The sequence below is a fragment of the Lepus europaeus genome, chromosome 4 (genome assembly GCF_033115175.1).
Source record: "Lepus europaeus isolate LE1 chromosome 4, mLepTim1.pri, whole genome shotgun sequence".
Taxonomy (NCBI): domain Eukaryota; kingdom Metazoa; phylum Chordata; class Mammalia; order Lagomorpha; family Leporidae; genus Lepus; species Lepus europaeus.
The window spans coordinates 76,034,625-76,049,159 of NC_084830.1; the positions used below are offsets into that span (position 1 = coordinate 76,034,625).

At 36.9% G+C, this 14,535-nt stretch overlaps 1 protein-coding gene across 12 annotated transcripts in view; it reads right to left on the bottom strand.

The window, feature by feature from the left end:
• Positions 1-14,535, bottom strand: part of CSPP1 (centrosome and spindle pole associated protein 1) — a 142,548-nt gene that overhangs the window by 32,372 nt on the left and 95,641 nt on the right. For all 12 annotated transcript variants that reach the window (XR_009865718.1, XM_062188396.1, XM_062188397.1 and 9 more), the window contains 3 exons: positions 11,646-11,758; positions 5,871-6,020; positions 5,365-5,502 (listed from right to left, as the gene is read on the bottom strand). Coding sequence is in view for 11 of the 12 variants with exons in the window: in XM_062188396.1 (XP_062044380.1) it covers positions 5,365-5,502; positions 5,871-6,020; positions 11,646-11,758 (401 nt within the window). In the remaining variant the exon portion in view is untranslated. The remainder of the gene's footprint in view (positions 1-5,364; positions 5,503-5,870; positions 6,021-11,645; positions 11,759-14,535) is intronic.

Sequence of the window (14,535 nt, forward strand, 5' to 3'; positions counted from 1 at the left end):
TCCATTTGGGGAGTGAACCAGTGGATGAAATATCTCTTTCTCTATCTCTCCTCTCTCTGTAACTGTTCCTTTCTAGTAAATAAAAAATAAATCTTAAAAAAAAAAAATAAGAAATTGGCAGGCTGGTGCCACGGCTCAATAGGCTAATCCTCCACCTGCGGCGCTGGCACACAAGGCTCTAGTCCCGGTTGGGGCACCGGTTTCTGTCCCGGTTGCTCCTCTTCCAGTCCAGCTCTCTGCTGTGGCCCGGGAGTGCAGTAGAGGATGGCCCAAGTGCTTGGGCCCTGCGCCCCATGGGAGACCAGGAGAAGCACCTGGCTCCTGGCTTCAGATCAGTGCGGTGCACCGCCACAGCGTGCTGGCCACAGCGGCCATTGTGGGGTGACCAATGGAAAAGACCTTTCTCTCTGTCTATCTCACTGTCCACTCTGCCTGTGAGAAAAAAAAAAAAAAAGAAAGAAAGAAATTGGCAGAAACATAAGTATAGGAAAACTGATATTTCTCATTCTTAAAACATATACTTTATATTAAAAACTCTGTTCAATCTTGCTAAATTTAAAACTGTTCTAAAAACAAATCTTAGTTAAAAATTAATGAAATGGCATTAAAATAATACAGTTTAAAAGGACTAACAGGGGCCGGTGCCATGGCAAAGTAGGTTAATCCTCTGCCTGCGGCACCAGCATCCCATATGGGAGCCGGTTCTAGTCCCGGTTGCTCCTCTTCCAGTCCAGCTCTCTGCTGTGGCCTGGGAAAGCAGTAGAAGATGGCCTAAGACCTTGGATCTCTGCACCCACATGGGAGACCAGGAAAGAGGCACCTGGCTCCTGGCTTCGGATTGGTGCAGCTCCAACCGTTGAGTGGCCAACTGGGTAGTGAACCAAAGGAAGGAAGACCTTACTGTCTGTCTCTCCCTCTCAATGTCTATAACTCTACCTCTCAAATAAATAATAAATCTTTAAAAAAATAAAAAATAAAAAGGACGAACAATTATATGCCAAACTTTTATACTAAGAATGAAGACTACTGCATAGTACTTTTTGAACATTGAAAACAAAACAAAGAAAATAGATATTATTTACAAATTATCTTTTGAACAATCTCAACAAACTCTATTTGTGAATATTTATCATTTCTATCACCATAAAACCATGTGATGAGAAATCTAACAGCATACTTGAGCCAATGAGAAACTGTTCATATCATATACAGTAGGTTACATAATGAACAGTATATCAAACTCATCTCAAGTACAACAGAGGAGCCTACCGGTTAAAACAAACATTTATGTGAAATCTGCTAAGAAACATTGCTTCAATCAAAGAAAACAATTCTCTTACTTATATATTGAGTTAAACCTCACATTTGAGAGCTACAGGATTTCTCAAATGTGGTCTCAAAGCTGGCAGCACACGAACCTCCAAGAATGTTTGTAAGTGCAGACACCTAGATCTATCTCATATATCTTGCAGTTAGGAACTGTGGAATGTCCGTTTCCTTTTATTTTTAATTTACTTATTTGTTTGAAAGTCAGAGTTACAGAAAGAAGGAGAGACAGAGACAAAGAGATTTTCCATCCACTAGTTCACTCCCCAGATGGTCACAATGGCCAGCATTGGGCCAAGCTGAAGCCAGGAGCTTCTACCAGGATCACTTTGGTTATTTTGGGTCTTTTGTGACTCCATATTATTTTTAGGATTTTTTTTCTAATTCTGTAAAGAACATCAATACTACTTTCATAGGGATTACATTGAAACTATAGATTTTTTTATCTAGTAAAGACATTTTAAACATATTTATTCTTCCAATCCATAAGCAAGGAATGTCTTTCTATTTTCTTATGTTCTTTTGATTTCTCTCAACAATGTAATAATTTTCATTGAAGTGATCTTTCACTTCTTCAGTTGGATTTATTCCAAGTAAAACTAAACAAATTGGATTATACGAAACTCAGCAGCTTCTGCACTTCAAAGGAAACAATCAACAGAGTGAAAAGATAGCTGACAGAGTGGGGAAAAATATTTACAAACAACCTCTCCAACAATGATTGATATCAAGAATATATCAACAACTCCCAATAAAAACAACCAGTCTAGTTAAGAAATAGTCAAAGTTCCTTTCTTTTTTTTTTTTTTTTTGACAGGCAGAGTGTTCAGTGAGAGGAGGAAGAGAGAGAGAGAGAGAGAGAGAAAGGTCTTCCTTTTCCGTTGGTTCACTCCACAATGGCCACTGCGGTCGGTGCACCATGCTGATCTGAAGCCAGGAGCCAGGTGCTTCTCCTGGTCTCCCATGCAGGTGCAGGGCCCAAGCACTTGGGCCATCCTCCACTGCACTCCCGGGACACAGCAGAGAGCTGGCCTGAAAGAGGAGCAACCAGGACAGAAACCGGTGCCCCAACCGGGACTAGAACCCGTTGTGCCAGCCCGCAGGTGGAGGATTAGCCTATTGAGCCACGGCACTGGCCAAAATAGTCAAGGTTCTTAACAGACAGTTCTAAAAGAAAGAAATACAAACAGGCCAACAAATACATGAAAAAAATATTCAACATCACTAGCTATCAGGGGGATGCAAGTCAAAACCATAATGAGGTATCACCTCACCCCTGTCAGAATAACTACTATCCAAAACACAGGAAGTATAAATGCTACCGAGGATGTGGTGGAAGGGGAACTCTTAAACCTTGTTGGTGGGAATGTAAACTAGTGCAGCCGCTGTCAAAGACAGTAAGGAGATTTCTTAAAAAAATTAGAAACAGACTTGTCATGTAATCCAGCAATCCCACTACTGGATATATATCCGAAAGACATGAACACAGTGCATCAAAGATATACCTGTATCACCATGTTTATAGCTGTACTTTTCACAACAGCCAGGATATAGAATCAACCCAGTCTACCATCAGATGAATGGATAAATAAAAAGTACACACACAAATGCAGTGTAGTTCATCTATTAAAAAAGAACGAAATGCTACAATTTACATAAAAGTGGATGCAACTAGAAGTCATCATGTTGAGTGAAATATTAGACACAGAAAGACAAATACTGCAAGCTCTCCCTTATAAGTGGGAGTTAAAATTAAAAAAAAAAAAATCAAGGCCTAAAGCCCACCAGATTATTATCAAGCCCCTTCTATCAGGTTCTATTTGCCTCTCAATTAGAAAAATTACTTGTAGCTTAGACAGCACCTTTCTTAGCTCCTCTAATAATGACTCTGTCCTTTGTTCTAGGCCCTGTCTAGTGCACTTGGGCCTCATTGCTTTGTAATCATAACCTCTACTCTACCTCCAATGGCTCTACTCCCAACCTGTGTGTACTGATGGTCCTCTTCCCCACTTAATGCTGTATAATTGTTCAAACCTGGTAAATGCCACTCTTAGGATCATTGGTTACTATCCTCACTCTGTCTTTTATGACCTTGTCTAAATATGATCAGAGTCGGCGAACTTGGAAGGCTTCCATAGCCTCGGCAACTCATGACGACAGCCTAGGATGGTTACTGGCGCCATAAACTAGAGTGTCAATTTGTTGGGTCAACAACAGGAGCCACTGTGCACTTGCTCCTCATGTGGGATCTCTGTCCTTAATGTGCTGTACATTTTGATTTAATGCTATAACTAGTACTCAAACAGTATGTTTCATTTTGTGTTTCTATGTGGGTGCAAACTGTTGAAATCTTTATACTAAATTGATCTTCTGTATTTAAAGAGAATTGAAAATGAATCTTGATGCAAATGGAAGGGGAGAGTGAGCGGGAGAGGGGAGGGTTGCGGGTGGGAGGGAAGTTATGGGAGGGTGAAGCCATTGTAATCCATAAGCTGTACATTGGAAATTTATATTCATTAAATAAAAGTAAAAAAAAAATTTTTTTTAAAAATCAAAAAAAAGATAAAAGAAATGCCTGTATCAGTATTGCTGCAAATATAATTTGTCAAACTTTGTTTTAGATCTTTATAAAACAAATGATTAACAATGATACACCATCAGGCTCTCAGTTCTTTACTGAGATGCCTGACTGGCCTGTCAGGTGTACTCTCTTCATCTCTTCATTATTTCTGTTCATTAAACTTTGCTAGCGGGCTATTGCTTAAAAAAAAAAAAAAAAAAAAAAAGAAGAAGAAAGAAAAGAAAAAAAAAAGGATGCACTTAAACTACTATAGTTTTACAATTTACTAAGACTGAAACTGACATCTTTTCATTTTATTTTTGTTTACAGCCTCTGCCTGTATTCCTGATGAACTGCTCCTTTTTACATTTTGAACTCTTTATTTAGTGCAGCATTAAGCCTTTGATTATAAAGTAAAAATATTTCAAATTTTAAAAAAACACAGAAAGGGGCCAGCGCTGTGGCGTAGTAGGCTAAGCCTCCACCTGCAGTGCTAGCATCCTATCTGGGCACTGTCCATGTCACGGCTACTCTTCTTCTGAGCCAGCTCTCTGCTTATGGCTTGAGAAAGTGGTGGAAGATGGCCCAAGTGCTTGGGCCCCTGCAGTTACATGGGAGACCTAGAAAAAGCTCCTAGCTCCTGGCTTCAGATCGGCTTATCTCTGGCCACTGCAGCCATTTGGGGAGTGAACCAGAGGATGGAAGACCTTTCTTTTTGTGTCTAGCTCTACCTGTAACTCTCTCTCAAATAATAAACAAAATCTTAAAAAATAAATAAATAAATAAAAGAAAGAAAGAAAGAAAGGAAAGAAACAGAGAAAAAGGGGGAGAGAGAGTTAAATGCAAGGAGGAAACTACTCTTAGAATTGTATCTCTGAGGGGCCGGGGTTGTGGCTTAGCAGGTTAAGCCTCTGCCTACAACTCAGGCATCCCATATGGGCATCAATTTGAGTCTTGGTTGCTCCACTGCCAATCCAGCTCCCTGTTAATGGCCTAAGAAAGCAGCATAAGATGGTGCAAGTCTGTGGGCCCTTCACCAATGTGGGAGACCTGGAAGAAGTCCTGGCTCCAGGCTTGCAGCCACTGGGGGAGTAAACTAGCAGATGGAAGATCTTTATCTCTACTTCTCTAACTCTACCTTTCAAATAAAATAAATCTTTAAAAAAAAAAAAAAAAAGGAAGTTTATCTGTGAACTACTTTGAATCTGTCCTTATCATATTAATACTACTCTAACATGGGAATTCAAAAACAATTTAAAAATAAAGATAAAATACATCACATTTGCTGGACAGAAAATACCAACAAAGCACATTGATGGCATCTCATATAGGAAGTTCACCATTCTGCACCTAGGTTAAGTAATACACAATTGGGAAACAAGCACACCTCTCCTCTTTCTGCCTTTTTCTAACAATTCCACAATTTTTTACAGTAAAAGTACTTTAGAGAATGACTGAAAATTCTGTCTGAAACTTACTGCCCCAATGGTATTTTCTCTCTCATAGTAGTGCTGAAGTTGCAGATTATGTTTCTCTTCTTCTTCTTTCTTCTTTCTTTCTGCTTCTTTTCGTCTTTCTTCAGCTAACCGAATAAGCTCTTCATTTTTAAGTCTTTGCTTTAAAATTAAAAAAAAAAAAAATACACACTCCATATGTACATTCTGTAGTACCATCATTTACTATATTTAGGCTGAAATACAGAGATAAAATTGAAGATACAGAGTTCTCTAACATAAAGATACTTAACAAAAAAATTAGGCATCTTTATTTGCAGTCAGCCAACAACTATTTTTTCACTAAAAAAACCCACATTTTTTAGTGAATTAGTCTTTCACTTTAATAAAATAGCTAATGAACAAGTATCACTTCAATATTTTCTAGTTGTACTTCAAGACTGCACCTTACCAGTAAGAATATCTTTTCAAGTCAAAATAAAGACTTTCCGGTTAAATATAAATAAATTATAGAAGGGGAAAAAACACACCTCTTCTTCTTTTTCCTTTTTCTTCTCCTGTTCCTCTTCATACTCTTGCTGAATTCGTGCCCTCTGTTCTGCAAGCCGTTTTTCTTCTTTTTCTTCTGCAATTCTCAGTCTCTCTCGCTCTGCTTCTTCTCTTTGTTTCTTTTCTTCAATCTAAAAATTGGACCTCATTATTATTAAGATTTATTTTTATTAAAAGACAGAGTGACAGAGACAAAGGGGAAAAAAGCAAAAGAGCTCTTCCTTCTACTAGTCCACTCCCCAATAATGTTCACAACAGTCAGGGCTGGGCCAGGCAAAGCAAGGAGCCAGGAACTCCATCTAAGTCTCCCATGTGAGTGGAAAGAGTCCGAGTACTTAGGTCATCTTCTGCCATTTCCCATGCTCACTAGCAGGGAGATGGTTTGGAAGAACAACCCAGACTTGAACTGGTACTCCAGTACGGGATGCCAACATTGTAGGAGTTATCTTAACCTGCTGAGCCTCAAATGTCAGCCCCTTAGTTAATATTTTGTAGAACTATTAAAATGTCAGAATACCAGAGAATCCAAGATGGCTGAATAGAGAAGTGCTGATTTTGATGATGCAAACAGAAGAAAAGCAGAGAAAGTGCATTCCTGGGGGGATTTGGACGGAAGTTTGCAGTGGAAATTCTACAAAAAGATGAAAAACATGTGGAGCAGCATGGAAAGTACCAACACACAGCACCAAGCAGGGAAACCTCTGGAGACAACCACAGCCAGGAGCTAGAGGAGAAGCCATCTTCTTTGAGCTAGCAGAGAGGATACTGCCTGTGGGAGAACCTTATGGACCACTCTGACTTTGAGTTAAGCCTGGAGTGCTAGCAAGAGGCAGGATGCCCACCTAACCGCATGAAGAGAAAGCACATTCATTTCTACCCATAACCCCACAAGGGCACCCAGTGACTATCAGGGAAAAAGTGCCATCTTAATAACCCAAGTAGAGGCTGTAATGGCTCACCTGCATGCCAACTAAGGGATTTTATCAGAGGAATAAATACACAGTCCCCACCTTGAGTCTGGTTTGGAGGGTTGGCAGGAAGTTGGGCACACAATTAAGACTATGAGGCGCTCCCATCACCCCACTCTACCACAGGCACCCACACTCAAACTGCCAAGGCAGAGCACCGATAGGCAGCTGAAACTGGGAATTCTTCTGGCCTCTTTTTATGTACAGAGCAGGCTCCTGAGGCTGAGAATGGATGCCCTGTACCCTGTGACTACAAGAGTGTTGTGCACCGTGACTGTGAGTATTATGTGACTGCAGGACAGGGCATGGGGGTAGCTGGATCTCTAGGCAATCACTGCGTCTGGTTTCAGAGGCTCAGAGTTCCTGAGTGCCTGGGGTAGGTCATTGCAGGGGGTTTTGTGCTCACACTGAGGACCACACAGATCCTTTGTGTGGTTCATGTGCCTGCATGGATGGTGTGTGTAGCCACTGTGGGCCATCCCTGGGCATTGATTGCCTTGGCAAAGAGGAGGTGAGGCTGTGATTTTGACAGCCATTGTGGTCATACTCTCACCACTGCTAACAATACAGGAGATCAACCACACCTAACTTGGGTATCACCCTGGACTCTTGCCTCACCCTTGAGCACCACACATGCCTGTGGATATCCAGTGAAGAAACAGACACTCCACTAAGCCAGAAGCATAGTTCAACGATAAAAACCATCAGAGGAGAAAACCAACAAGTGTTTCTACAAATGCCTAAAAATGAACCCAGAAATACAATTAACAACAAGGAAGACAATATGATTCCCCTAAAGAAACAAAACAACACTTAAATATTAGAATGTGAAGATGAAGAGATTGACAAAATGCCTGAAAAAAATTCAAAAAAATAATGTTACTCAAAAACATTGAGAAAAAAATAGATGAGATAAAGAAATCTACACGTAACATGGATGAAAAATTTTGTCAAGTGATAGTGAAGAGAAATCAGACTGAAATATTAGAAATGAAGAAATCAATATGTCAAATAGAAAATACAGTGGAAAACCTTAACAGACTTGGTGAGGGAGAAGAAAGAATATCTGAGCAAGAAGATAAATCCTTGAAAATATCTCAGACAAAAAGGAAGAAAAAATTCAAAAAACTGAAAATAGTCAAGTTGTTAATGTTCAAGATCTATAGGACACTATTAAAAAAAATACATGTCTCAGGAGTTCCTGAAGGTGTGGAAATAGAAAGTGGATTAGAAGGCCTGTTCAGTGCAAAACTTCCCTAATTTGGAGAAAGAAAAGGACATTCAAGCAGAGGAATCACACATAACTCCTAGTAGACATGATCAAAAAAGAACTTCACCAAGACACATTATAGTCAAACTTTCAACAGTGAAACATAAAGAAAAGATTCTAAATGTGCACAAGAAATACACAAGATTACCTTCAGAGGATGTCCAGTTGGACTAACAGTTGATTTCTCATCAGAAACCCTACAGGCTAGACAGAGAATGGAGAGACATAGACCAAGTCCTAAAAGAAAAAAACTACCAAGAATACTATACCCAGCAAAGTTCTCATTTACAGATGAAGATGAAGTAAAGACCTTTCAAACTTGAAAGAATCTGTCATTATTCATCCAGCCTTACAAATGATCCTTAAGGATGTGTCACACACAGAAACAGAGAACAACTGTCATCAGTATGAAAACATGTGAAGGCAGAAAAACTCCTAGTAGGAGCACAAAGGAAATCCAAAGATAGCAATGGAATATTTATGGAAAACCTTGAATATAAGTGGCCTAAATTCTTCAGTTAAAAGATACAGATGGCCTGAATGGATTAAAAAACAAGATTCATATATCTGCTACCTACACGAAATACACCTCCCCAACAAAGATATACACTGACTGAAAATCAAAGGATGGAAAAAGATACTCCATGCTAATGGAAAGCAAAAATGAGCAGGTGTAGTCATCCTAATATCAGAGAAAACAGATTTTAACACAACAACTCTTAAAAGAGGGCTTTATGTAATGATTAAGGGATCACTTCAACAAGAAGATGTGACTATAGTAAATGTATATACACCCAATGCCAGTGCACCTGGCTATTTAAAACAAATGTTAATAGATCTAAAGGGAGACATAGACTCCAATACAATAGTAACAGGGGGACTTCAACACCCAACTTTCATCAATGGATGGATCAACTAGACAGAAAATCAACAAGGAAACAACAGAACTAATCTATACAATCAATCAAATGGACCTAATTGACATCCACAGAATATTTCATCCCACAGCTTCAGAATACACATTCTTCTCATCAGTGCATGGAACTTTCTCTAGGATAGATCATACTTTATGCCATAAAACAAGTCTCAAAAAATTCAAAAAAATTAAAATCATATCATGTACCTTTTCTAACCACAATGGAATGAAGCTGGAAATTAACAACTGAGGAATCTTCAGAAAAATATGCAAACAAATGGAGACAGAACAACATACTCCTGAATGAACAGTAAGAAGAAATCAAAAGGGAAATCAAAAAATTGCTAGAAACAAAGATGACAACAAAACATATGAAAACTAATGGAATACAGCAAAAGCTGTGTTGAGAGGGAAGTTTATAGCAGTGTATCTCAAGGACCTAGAAAAACAAAATAAGCCAAACCAAAAATAAGTAGTAGGAAAGAAATAAAATAAGAAATAAAACTGAAACAAAAAATAGTTACCAAAAAAAATCAGAGATGAAGAGCTGGTTTTTTGAAAAATTAAACAAAATTGATATATCACTGGCTTAATGAACCAAATGGGGGTTGGTGGGGGCAGGTAGAAGACCCAAAATAATAAAATCAGAGATGAAAAAGAGATACTACAGCAGATACCACAAGGAAGAAAAGAACCATCTGGAATTACCATAAACAATTATATGCCAATAAATTGGAAAATCTAGAAGAAATAGATTTCCAGACACACAGTATCTACCAAAATTGAGATCTGAATCATGAAGACATAGAAAACCTGACTAGTCCAATAACCAAGTCAGAGACTGAAACAATAACAAAGACCTTCCCAACAAAGAAAAGCCCAGGACTAGATGGCTCACTGCTGAATTCTCCAAAACCTTTAAAGAAGAACTAATTCTAACTCTTAAACTATTCAAAACAACTTAAAGGGAGGAATTCTTCCCAAACTCCTTCTTTGAAGCACCACCTTAATTCCAAAAACAGAAAATATACAACAAAGAAAGGTAACTATAGACCAATATCCCTGAGGAACATAGGTGCAAAAATCCTCAACAAAATACAAGGTAATCAAATCCAACAACACATCAGAAACATCATTCACCCAGACTAACTGGGATTTACCCCTGGTATGTAGAGATGGTTTAACATATGCAAATCAAGAAATACGATATATCACATTCATAAATTTAAGAATAAAAACCATATGACATTATCTCAATAGAAGCAAAGAAAGCTTTTGACGAAATATAGCATCTTTTCATCTTTTCATTTAAAAAAAAATTTAACCAAGTTGGGTGCAAAAGGAACATTCCTCAACACAATCAAGACAAATCCACAGCCAGCATCATACTTTCCCCACTGCTGTTCAATATAGTTCTGGAAGTTTAGCCAGAGCCATCAGGCAAGAAAAAGAAATCAAAGGGACAAAAATTGGAAAGGAAGAAGCCAAATTATCCTTGTTTGAAGACAACATGATCCTATATATATGGGGACTAAAAGACTACACTAAGAGACTACTGGAATTCATAGCAGAATTCAGTAAAGTTGCAGGATATAAAATCAATACCACCTATGTTTTCCTGGTAACCTAAGTAGTCAACATTTGTACCCTTTTTTGCAAGTTCCAAAAAATAAGTTACTAAACTTTTCAGTTTTCTCTATTAGGGAAGCTCCATGACAGATAAAACACTACAAATTGGGGGCAGGCATTTGACACAGCAGTGAAGATGTCACTTGGGAAGCCTCATACCATATCAGAGTGCATGGTTCAAGTGCTGGCTCCTGTGCTTCTGATCTAGTTTCCTTCTAATGCACAACCTAGGACACAACAGATGATGGCTCAAGTACTTGAGTCCCTGTCATCCCCATGGGAGATCAATATTGGGTTCTAGGCTAATTCTTAGGAACTATCCCTAGTATTCAGTAGAAGGGTGAATACAGTGTGATAGTTTACTAAGTCTGTTTGCTTAAATGTCTTCCTTTAAGAACAGCAGTTATATCTGTTGTATTTAAAATGTTATTTGCCTAAATATATATAATTGGACACAAAATTGCAAAAATGTGATTATCTTACATCTAATTTATTTACACTCTGCAGTAATGAGGACTATCAAATCATTTGGGAAGCATTACTGATTTTCTGCTAATTTACAAATACACAGAAAGTTAATCTTTTCAGGCCGGGGCTGTGGTGTAGTGGGTGAGTTTGCCACCTGCAGTGCTGGCATCCCATATGGCCGCCAGTTCGAGTCCTGGCTGCTCCACTTCCGATCCAGCTTTCTACTATGGCCTGGGAAAACAGTAGAAGATGGCCTAAGTCTTTGGGCCTGTGCACCCGTGTGGGAGACACGGAAGAAGCTCCTGGCTCCTGGCTTTGGATTGGCACAGCTCTGACTATTGCGGCCAACTGGGGAGTGGGCCAGTGGATAGAAGACCTCTCTCTTTGCCTCTCTTTCTCTCTGTAACTCTTTCAAATAAATTAATAAATTCTAAAAAATAAAGTTAATCTTTTCAAGTTTAGCTTAGTATAAAACTTTGAAACTATAACCAAATAAGCATTTCACCTGAAAACGAAGAAAATTCTTGTATAATTCTTGCTGTTTAATCTGAAGTTCAGTAGGAGGCTCACCAAAAATATTTCCCCGAGCAAAAGGAGAGCTCTGTGTTTGCATATGACCTGGAAAGAGACATTTTGTAAAAAAAAAAAAAAAAAATTAGACAATTTTTTAGAAAATGTAAAAGTTAAAGAATGAATAGTTTCCTAATATATTCACATTTTCAAAACTGTGCTAAATACAGAAGCTGAGGTTAAAATCAGAAGAGGAAAGATAAAGATGAGACAAAAGCAACAATAGTAAGAAAAATAGTAAGACTAAAATGAAATTAAAAGACAAATCATATAATGCCTAAAAGATACTAACGAAATATAAAAGCTAACAGCCCAAATAATTCTTATTGCATCAAAGACTTTAATGCAAACTTAATGAGTAAAAGTATATAAATTTATATGTATATAAATGTTTTAAGACCACTGCTTCATCATATATTAAAAATGTACTATGTAAAACATATATTTTCAAACTCCTAAAATTGTTTTTAAAAATTGGTAATTCCAAAATTCTTCCCATAGTTTATAGGTAAGAAAGTCAGTTATAAAAACATTCTTTAAAAATTAGTCTGAGTCTTAATAATAGTTTTTGTTTTAAAAATTATAAAATGGGATATAAACATGAACAACAGAAAATATTATGATAGCTCTAAATAGTATTATGTAGTCTTAGAGGAGAAAAATCATTTCATAAAAGCAATTTGAAATACAATTATACCCTAAGAATCTCTTTGAATATATGGAGAAAAAAAGGCATTTGTATCCCAGCTTGATGTATTTTTTACATTATTTGTAAGTTACTGACTCCTTCCTTACACCATCAGTATAGCACACATATTTCTCTCAAGTAGTATTGTGGAGGCAGACTGCTTTGGAGGTTAGCTGCCATTCAGATAAATTTGCCTTTGTATTTAAATTAAGACTGTTTATTTGAAGAGATCACTAGGAAGCTAAATCAATACTTAATCATTACAAATATTTCTTTTTTCTAGAAAATTTTCCTACTGAAACAAACTAAACATACATATTAAAGTGTTTTTTTTAAATCTTGTTCTGTGGTAGAGAAGCTGATTAGCAATGGAAAATTAAGTGGTATCTTTCACCTTTGATATTCTAAATCTTTGGGCAATTAGAGAAGAAATATTAATAGAGACAGACAAGATAAATCCCTCAGAAATAAGTAGGCTGTAAGATAAAACCATAGAGAAATACTTGTTATATGCAAGGAAAACTGAAATATATCTAGGCATCATATAAGCCAAAAGTAAATCTAAGGCAAATTAGTATTTAACTTTATAAGCAGTAGCTCACCTAAGGACCAAAAAGCAAAAATAAAAACAGAAACAATGTTAAAGACCTTAAAAACATGCCTAACAAAGACAATACACTGTAAGATAATGAACCTTAAACACATTACAACATTCAATTTTCAGACAGATTCAAGTTTTCTAAGACTTTTAAAATAGTAAAGGTCATATATGTGTGGTTTATATGTATATATGTGTGTATATATACACACATATCCACACACATATGTATATGGCATAGTGCAAATTAAGTAGCTATGGATAGTTTCTTGCATTCAGAAAGCTTATTTTAGGTTAATTCTTAGGGAAAAAAGTCTAATTTAGGGAATTTCAATTCACAAAGAACATTTGGACATTCTATTATTTTTCTTAATGATAACTTAAAATGGAGATTCCTAGCAATCCCACCAGTATAGAAATCTGATGGTGGTACAGAAAACTATAGACAACAAACTTTGCTGTGAATATTCAATCATTAATGTAAGCTCTTTAAAATGGATCATGAAAACTTAATTTTCCACTATTTTTGCTTGATGAGCAGAGTTAGATGCCTAAACGTTATTACTAAGATAGGATGAGATGGAACCATAAATAATACTGGCAATGAAAAAAACAAAACGTATACAAAAGGAACCTATGGCACTGAGGTCAAAACACAGATAACTAGAAGCACCAGCAAATAAAGAGAAAAATAATCATATGAACCATAAATAATACTGGCAATGGAAAAAAACAAAACATATACAAAAGGAACCTATGGCACTGAGGTCAAAACACAGATAACTAGAAGCAAAAACACAGATAACTAGAAGCACCAGCAAATAAAGAGAAAAATAATCATATGGAACCATAAATAATACTGGCAATGGAAAAAAACAAAATGTATACAAAAGGAACCTATGGCACTGAGGTCAAAACACAGATAACTAGAAGCAAAAACACAGATAACTAGAAGCACCAGCAAATAAAGAGAAAAAATAAAGAGAAAAAAATTCTCTTGGCAGCAATATGAAAAAATGTTGTGATATTCCTACTGCATAGTGAGTTATTCCAAAGTAAGAAACCAAGGTTAATAATTTTATCAAAATCAAAGGTTTTTGTATGCCAAAAAATCAAAACTAGATCCAATGTGTAAAAATTCAACATGGGTCAAAGCAAGAAAGCATTTTCCAATAATTAGAGATCAAAAATGGAACACCTGTCCACACGGGAACAGCAAGCAATTCATCTCCTAAATTGTTCAAAAGGGCAACAGAGATTAATGGTACCATTAAAGGCTTAGAAGATGCAGGGCTAGTGACTCTAATCACAGCTCCCCGTTAATCCATCTATTTAGACAGTAAGCAGGTACATGGATTTAAAAAAAGAAGAAGATTAGGAAGATTTTAGAACTTCCAACTATAAAGTTCCTTTCTAGTCTAAAATCAAAACTTCTGTGAAATACAAAAGCAGAATTTTGTAGTAAGTATTTCTTTTTAAAGGCATCAAAATATAGCACAAGGTGCTATTTTCTCCAAACTCCCTTTGATTTTTAAATAT